At 44.8% G+C, this 8,155-nt stretch overlaps 1 protein-coding gene across 1 annotated transcript; it reads right to left on the minus strand.

Annotated features, from left to right (window-relative positions):
• Positions 1–899: 899 nt before the first annotated feature.
• On the minus strand, positions 900–1,856 carry LOC128845868 (olfactory receptor 11A1-like). The gene has a single exon (XM_054044925.1). The coding sequence runs from the start codon at positions 1,854–1,856 to the stop codon at positions 900–902; it is 957 nt and encodes a 318-aa protein (XP_053900900.1).
• Positions 1,857–8,155: the final 6,299 nt, after the last annotated feature.

Below are 8,155 nucleotides of genomic sequence, written 5' to 3' on the forward strand. Positions count from 1 at the left end.
GTTTATGATATTTATCCTGATCTATTAATAACTGGATGAATCCAGGTATCAGTTACATTGTGTGTGTGTGTGTGTGTGTGTGTGTGTGTATATATATATATATATATATATATTGGGCATCAAGATCCTTACCACAGCTTGGAAACCATCACCAGAATGCAAATTATGAGCCAGATCCTCAGTTGTTGTAATTCGGCATCATTATGTTTATTTCAGCATAGTGACGCTGATTTACACCAGTAGGAGATCTGGGTCATCAATTGAAATGGAGCTATGCTGGGAATGTAGCACCTCATTGCTGTCCAAAAAGCATGTTTTGGGGAGTATACATCATACTGTTCATGCAAACAGAAGCAGCAGAATCCTTGCTTTAGGTGCTGAACTCAACCATAAGGGCTTGACCACACCGGGACATACTATGGGATTGTCAGAAGTGCCTAGATGTCTAACTGCCTTTGAAATTAATAGACATTAGACTCCATGGTTGTTTGGAAAACCCCCACTAGGTGTCTTATCTCCATCCTTAGGCACCTAAATATGTTTAAAAATCTGACCCATAATCATCCCTTGGAGCATGTCCTAGTGGACAGCAAACCCCAGGTTACTGTGGTCCATGGAGGGCACCAGCTAGGATACAGCTTCTGATGGCAAATTCAGCACGTAGAGAGATAGGTACGGGGCAGATCTCGATCAATAACTCATGCACAAGGAGGCCATGTTGTGGACGCAGTTGGGAGTACAACATGGGATTCCCTTGGCTGCTAAATCTGGTGGGGCCTGGACCGGATCTGCAGCTGGTACAAACTTGCACATCTCCACTGATTTCGATGGAGTTATGCCAGTTTGCACCATCTGAATGTGACCCAATGTTTTTCATTTTAAAACCTTCCTTTTTTTCTTTACTTCCTTAGAAAATCCATCAGTCTAGTGGCCATTGTCCTCAGGGCGTCATTCACATCCTTGTTCCTCAAGGAGTAGACCAGGGGGTTGAGCAATGGGGTGACCAGGCTGTAGAGAAGGGAGAATGTTTTGTTTAGGTTGACAGCAGAATTGGCTGTCGGCACCACATAGACAATGGCCAGTGCCCCGTAGAAAGTGCTGACCACAGTAAGGTGAGAGGTACAGGTGGAGAAGGCCTTCCACCTCCCAGTGCTGGAAGGGTTTTTTACTACAGCTGTTATGATAAATGCATAGGATATGAGGGTTAGCAGGAAGGGGATCAGGGTGGCCGTAGCGGAGAGCAAGAATGCTGCTAAGGTTATCAGGTGGGTGTCACTGCACGACAGCTTGACCAGGGGCATGAAGTCACAGAAGAAATGGTCGATTTCATTAGGGCCACAGAAATGTAGTCTGTAAATCCAGGCCATTATCACCGGGTTGAAGAGGAAGCCACCCAGCCAAGAGCAGGAAGCCAGCTCGACGCACACCCTTGCGTTCATGAGGGCCGTATAACGCAGTGGATTGCATATCGCCAAGTAGCGATCATAGGCCATCACTGTTAGCAGGAAGCTTTCGGTGGCTGCCTGGGAGCCGAAGATATAAAGCTGTGTGACACAGCCACTGAAGGAGATCGCCACGCCCTTCTCAGCCAGGAAACCTTGCAGCATTTTGGGGACAATGTTGGATGTGTACCAGATATCCAAGAAGGACAAGTTCCCCAGTAAGAAATACATGGGGGTGTGAAGGCCCCGATCAGCCAGAATGGTGACAATGATCAGGGTGTTCCCAGCCACGGTGGTGAGGTACATTAGCAGAACCAGCACAAAGGGACCGATCTGGAATGGGTAGAAGATCCTGAACCCGCGGAGGATGAATTCTGTAACGTTGCTTTGGTTTCCCCTCTCAACATCTGCCATGTGCGCAGTGTCTAGAGAAAGCACAGCGCACCAATAAAGCACAGACAGACAATAAACCAGAATGATTCGGGGACTAGACCCAGCTTTTAAAGCTCGATAAATATATTTTATCCCTACGGTTGAAAACACCCTTTGCTGAAAGATGGTTGACCGCTCCCAAAGAAGAGAAAGAATGGGAAGGTCTTACTGCCTGCATTAGATTACTCCTGGAGCTATTCAAGGAAAGATGGGCCAAATTGAATGAACTGATAGGACCAACCGCTCATGGAACTCTCACAGAAACAATGGATGAGATTCAAAATCTGCCATGGGGATTTGGATGCCAAATTTCCATTAATTGTAATGGGAACTGAGCATCCAAGTCTATCGGGGGCTTTGAATATTCCTCCTATATGTTTACCTATGGTTGGCATATGGGGGTTTGGCATGCAACTCCAATTACTCTACAAAAATCCCAGCTGTTACTCATTGAGTATTAAGATCTACACTGTCTCAGTTCTGCTGGTTCCCCAGACCTTTTCGTTAGTTGCCACCCACTCTTTTAATATTTATCTAAGAATAGAATTTGAACAGTCAACATTGCTCCTTGTCTTAAATAAAAAAAGTGGGGGGTCAGATTTCCAAAGGCACCTAAAGATGCAGATAGTTGCCTAGTGGGATTGACAACAGTGCATAAGCAGTTTCAGTGCCTAACTCCCATTGGAATCAATGAGAGTTAGGTGCCTAGGCACTTTAGAAAATCTCAATCAGCACCTATCTGACTCGTTAGGAGCCTAAAAACATTACAAAATCTGCCCCAGTAACTAAATTAGCTCAGCTCTGAAAATTGATGATCATTTGATGATTACCTCTTCTGTTCATTCCCTCTGGGGCACCTGGCATTGCCCACTGTTGGAAGACAGGATACTGGGCTAGATGGATCGTTATGACTGACCCAATATGGCCATTCTTATGTTCTAAAGCAGCGGTTCTCAAACTTTAGCAACCTGAGGAACCCCATTTTGATTTAAAAAATTTCGGGGACCCCCTGCCCCGCCCCTTCTCTGAGCCCTCACCCCCACTCGCTCCATCCCCCCTCCCTTTGTTGCTCGCTTTCCCCCACCCTCATTCACCTTCATCAGGCTGGGGCAGGGGCTTGGGGTGTAGGGGTTGAGGGCTCCAACTGGGAGTATGGGCTCTGGGCTGGGGCCAGGGATGAGGGGTCTGGGGTGCAGGAGGGGGCTTTGGGCTTGGGCAAGGAGTTGGTGTGTTGGGGGGGTGAGGGCTCCGGCTGGGAATGTGGGCTCTGGGCTGGGGCCAGGAATGAGGTGTTTGCGGTGCAGGAGGGGGCTCTGGGCTGGGAGGTTGGGGGGGTGCAGCTTCCGGGAGGGATTTTGGGTGCAGGAGGGAGCTCTTGGCTGGGGCAGGGGGTTGAGGTGCGGGGGTGGTGAGGAGTGCGGGGTCCTGGTGGTGCTTATTACAGCTCCTGGAAGGGGCCACTACGACCCTGCAACTCCTAGGCACAGGAGCGGCCAGTGAGACTCTGTCTGCTGCCCTCACTCCTGCAGGCACTGCCCCCAAAGCTCCCATTGGTCACAGTTCCTGGTGTGGACCCCAATTTGAGAAACGCTTTTCTAAAGGAACTGTTTTAAAGTGACCCCTTTTCACAGCAGAAATGAAGTGAGGAGGACGAGGCTCTGTTTGTTCCATGCTGACGAGATCTCACTAAATTGAAATTGTGATTCCTTTCAACATTTCAGAGCTGGATGTAAAACAGCCTGTGGGAGCCAGACCACCCGAGTCAGGGACACAGCTTTAAAGTCAGGAATGAACGTATCAGCCAAGGGAAATAGGTGACACAGAGTGATTCTGAAGGGATTTCCTGTTGAGGTGTTAAGTACTGGATGTGGGGGATGCTGAGAGAGAACATTTAATGAAAATCTTTAATCTGATCCCTACTTTCCCATGTGCCTTAGTCCTGCCTAGTGTGCAGGGGACTGGACTAGACCTCTCGAGGTCCCTTCCAATCCTACATGTCTATGATGGTATGAAAGCTTTGGGAAAAGGGGTAAAGACTGAGAGGGGACATGATAACAATTTTCAAGTACATAAAAGTTTGTTACAAGGAGGAGGGAGACAAATTGTTCTCTTTAACCTCTGAGGATAGGCCAAGAAGCAAGAAGGTTGGACACTAGGAAAAACTTCCTAACTGTCAGGGTAGTTAAGCACTAGAATAAATTGCCTAGGGAGGTTGTGGAATCTCCGTCATTGGAGGTTTTTAAGAGCAGGTTAGACAAGCACCTGTCAGGGATGGTCCTGATAATACTTAATCCTGCCATGAGTGCAGGGGACTGGACTAGATGACCTCTCAAGGTCCCTTCCTGTCCTACGATTCTATGACTCTACATCCAAGAGCTACTCCAAATTCCATGGCTAAGGTTGGCGGGCTGCATCACACAGATTTCTGCCAGGATCCCATGATCTTCCAGCTTTGTACCACAGCTCCATTATGCTGTAACTGGATCCACACACATTCACCCCAGCTCAGGATCTTGTCCTATATTTAATACTGATTTTTTACCATTATTTTATTTCTTGGTAACTTATTTCGATTGGTACAAAAATGAACAGTCCTGGGCACTGCTAGACAAATCTGTGCAATGGAGGAGGTTAGATTAGACAATCCTCATCGTCCCAGCTGTCCTTAAAATCGACAAACTTATGAGAAGCAGAAGAGCAAATTATTTTAGCTCTTCCTGCCCCTTTCATTGCTGCAGATCCTCTTAGTTTGTGATACGGTTCTTTAAAATGAAATACAGAAATAAGCTAGTGGGGAAGTTGGAGAAATGAAGTCATGGGCTTCAACAGAAGCAGAAGGGATTGAGGAGCCCAAATCAATGGGATTTGGATGCCTAGCTCTCTTCATTTCCTTTTAAACCCCCTTCCTAAAACACTCCCGTCAAACATATCTCTATCAACACTTTCCTCTGCTGTGGAGCAGTGTCCAACTCTGGTGAAGGGATGATATAGATTCTAAACAGGATAAACAATAGAGAGGTGGACCAGAGAAGATTGCAGTTGACATCTGTGTTGAACTCAGGTGTCTAGAGAGAAGGTGAAATGTTCAAAAAGCAACTAATGGCCAGATTTTCACAGGTCTTTAGGTCTCTACAGATGCAGATAGGAACCGTGGAAATAACAGCCATTATCAATTATTTTCTGCACTCTTGTTGGGCAAGAATTAATGATGAGACAAGGTGTAAGGCAGAGGAGAATCAGGGCCCTTATAGCTAGTCAATAGATCAAATGGAAATTACTGTCAAACTGCAAGGAGGTGCTCACAGGACTGAAGGAATTTGTTTTATTTAATGTTACCCCAAAATTGACAGATTTCTGTCCATCCTCCAGCAGCAACTTGAATTAACAAGTACAGGAGATGGGCATTCTTATTCTCTGTCATTAACCAATATTTGGACTCTATCCTGTTCCCACTGATGTCCGTTACAAAACTCCTGTTGACTTCAACATGAGCAGGACTGGACTGTTTTTTCTCTAGAAAATATAGTTTAAGAGAAAGTGTTTTGGACCAGATTTTGATCTCAAGCTAATGTAGCTGCACAGATATTGAAGGGTGTGGTATGATAGATAGATAGATAGATAGGGTGTATCCTTAGCTGGTATAAATCAGTGTAGTTCTTGTGAAGTCACTGGAATTGTGCAGACCTACACTAGATGAGGATCAAGCCACAGAAGTCCTTTGAAGTCCATTGTTGTTATAATAATTTCTATAACAGTTGGAATATACTAATATATAATAATTTATACACTTTCTTCTTCTTTTAAGAAGAGTATTCCCCACTATGTGTTAGGCACTTTCCAAACACATAAGAAGGACAATCCTTACTACGAGAAACTCACAATTTGAGGACAGACAAGTAGACAGAAGTCAGGCGAAGGGGAATAACCAGAGGCTACATATATACAATTTAAAGTCCTGTATGTAGGTATACCAACAAGATTCAGCATACACAGAGTGGTAGGACTGGGTGTTTAAGAGGGATTCACATGTGGCGAAGGTCGGAAGAGTTCAGAGAGGCTGGACTATTAAGAGGTGGCTGCATGGGAGACGGCACAGAGGTGAATGGGTGAGGATCTGACAAGAGAGTGGGTGAGTGCATTAGTGGAGGGGGCGGGAGGTTTGACAAAGAGCTGATCATGAAGGAGGGACAGAGCAATGAAGGCAGTGACATGAAGATTCAATATGATACAATATTGGTTGGAAAGCCAACAGAAGGATTCCAAGGGGAATTACATGATCAAAGTGATGGGCAAGAAAGAGGAGTTTAGGGGCTGCCTTTTGTATGGAATGATGGGGTCACAGTGTGTGACTGGGGGTCAGAGTCAAAGGTGTTGCAGTGACCAAGGATGAGATGACAGTAACATAAAACCGGTGAAATTAAGATCAGAATTAGAGTCTATTATAATTAAGGAAATAATCTACAGACTCATATTTTGCATTGGTTCCTCAGTTAGACAATTTTAGGTCAGATTCTACAAAGAGGCCAATGGAGTTAATCCACCTTGACATTGGTCTACAATTGGGCAACCAAAAAGCAAGGAAACCAACATTATAGGCCACTTTGGAAAATGGCAAAATTTTGGAACAGTCAATTTTGCAGTAATTTCCTTCTTGCCTCTCCCACATGGTGAGATATAATATAAATAGCACTTACCAGGCAGATTTCAGGGTCTTGGCATCACTGTGTCTCATTTTGTTCAAAAATAGAAAAACAAAAAAAGAAACGAATTCAGGTATGAATACCAGTAGCTAGCCTTTTAATGAGATCTAATTTCATTGAACAAATGGATCTGATTGAAATCAGTGCTAATTCCAACTACTAGAACCAGCCCTGTTGGAGGCTATTGTTACCAAACCTACTGTCCGTAAGAGAGATAGAAGTCTAACACTCTGGTGTGTATTCTGTTTCAACAATGTGTGAGGTTTGCAGGGTATGCTCTTTATATCTGAAATCATGGCATTTGAGGACAGAGTGCCTAAAATTGCTCAGAGCTCTGGATCTCAGATGGGCTCATTAAACGATCTTTATGTTTCATGGGAGCTGGAGAGAATTGTTCCTAGATGTATTGACGTCAAATATTTTTTAGGAGCTCACATGTTCTCTCTGTCTGTTTCCCAAGCCTTCTGCACACATAGAGATAGCACTAGGTTTAATTTGAATTGTTGTTTTTAAACAGAGGCCTTTTCGACACACAAATGTGCACCATTTCCATTAAACCAGTTGTCTGACTGGTGCAATTCCAGTGTGGACACAATTATTACAGGCTGAGAGTGGCTCATTCATAAATTCATAGCTTTTAAGGGGAGAAGGACCCATTGTCAAATCAAATCTGACCTCCTGCAGAACACAGGGCCAAGATCTTCTCCAACTGATTGTTCAATGAATCTGTACATTTTGTTTGAGCAAGAGTGTATCTTTTAGAAAGATATTCACTCTTGATTTAAAGACTCAAAGTGAGGGCGTATTCACCACGTCTCTAGATACGTTATTCCAATAATGAATTATGGTCATTGTTAAAAATGTGCCTTATTTCAGAACATAAGAATGGCCATAATGGGTCAGGCCAATGGCCATATAGCCCGGTATCCTGTCTAGAGCCAAATGCTTCAGGGAGAAGGGACAGAACAGGGCAATTATTGAGTGATCCATCCCTTGTCATCCAGTCCCAGCATCTGTCCATCAGAGGCTTAGCCATCTTGGCTAATAGTCATTGACAGACCTTTAAGATGGTGATGGTGGAGGAGGCTGCCTCTATTAGCACTGTCGTTGCTGGAGATTCCCCATCAGAAAATTCTCCAATGATCATAGAATCACAGAATCTTAGAAGATTAGAGTTGGAAGAGACCTCAGGAGGTCATCTAGTTCAATCCCCTGTTCAAAGCAGGAACAACCCCAACTAAATCATCCCAGCCAGGGCTTTTTCAAGCCGTGCCTTAAAAACCTCTAAGGCTGGAGATTCCACCACCTCCCTAGGTAACCCATTCCAGTGCTTTACTACCCTCCTAGTGAAATAGTTTTTCCTAATATCCAACCTAGACCTCCCCCACTGAAACTTGAGGCCATTGCTCCTTATTCTGTCATCCTCCACCACTGAGAGAAGCCTAGCTCCATCCTCTTTGGAACCCCCCCCTTCAGGTAGTTGAAGGCTGCTATCAAATCCTCCCTCACTCTTCTCTTCTGCAGACTAAATATGCCCAGTTCCCTCAGCTTCTCATCATAAGTCATGTGCCCCAGACCGAC

This window comes from Malaclemys terrapin, chromosome 12 (assembly GCF_027887155.1).
Source record: "Malaclemys terrapin pileata isolate rMalTer1 chromosome 12, rMalTer1.hap1, whole genome shotgun sequence".
Classification (NCBI taxonomy): domain Eukaryota; kingdom Metazoa; phylum Chordata; order Testudines; family Emydidae; genus Malaclemys; species Malaclemys terrapin.

Bases quoted from the DNA above. Each gene is read 5' to 3' on its own strand.
- LOC128845868 (XM_054044925.1), bottom strand. From the start codon at position 1,856: ATGGCAGATGTTGAGAGGGGAAACCAAAGCAACGTTACAGAATTCATC.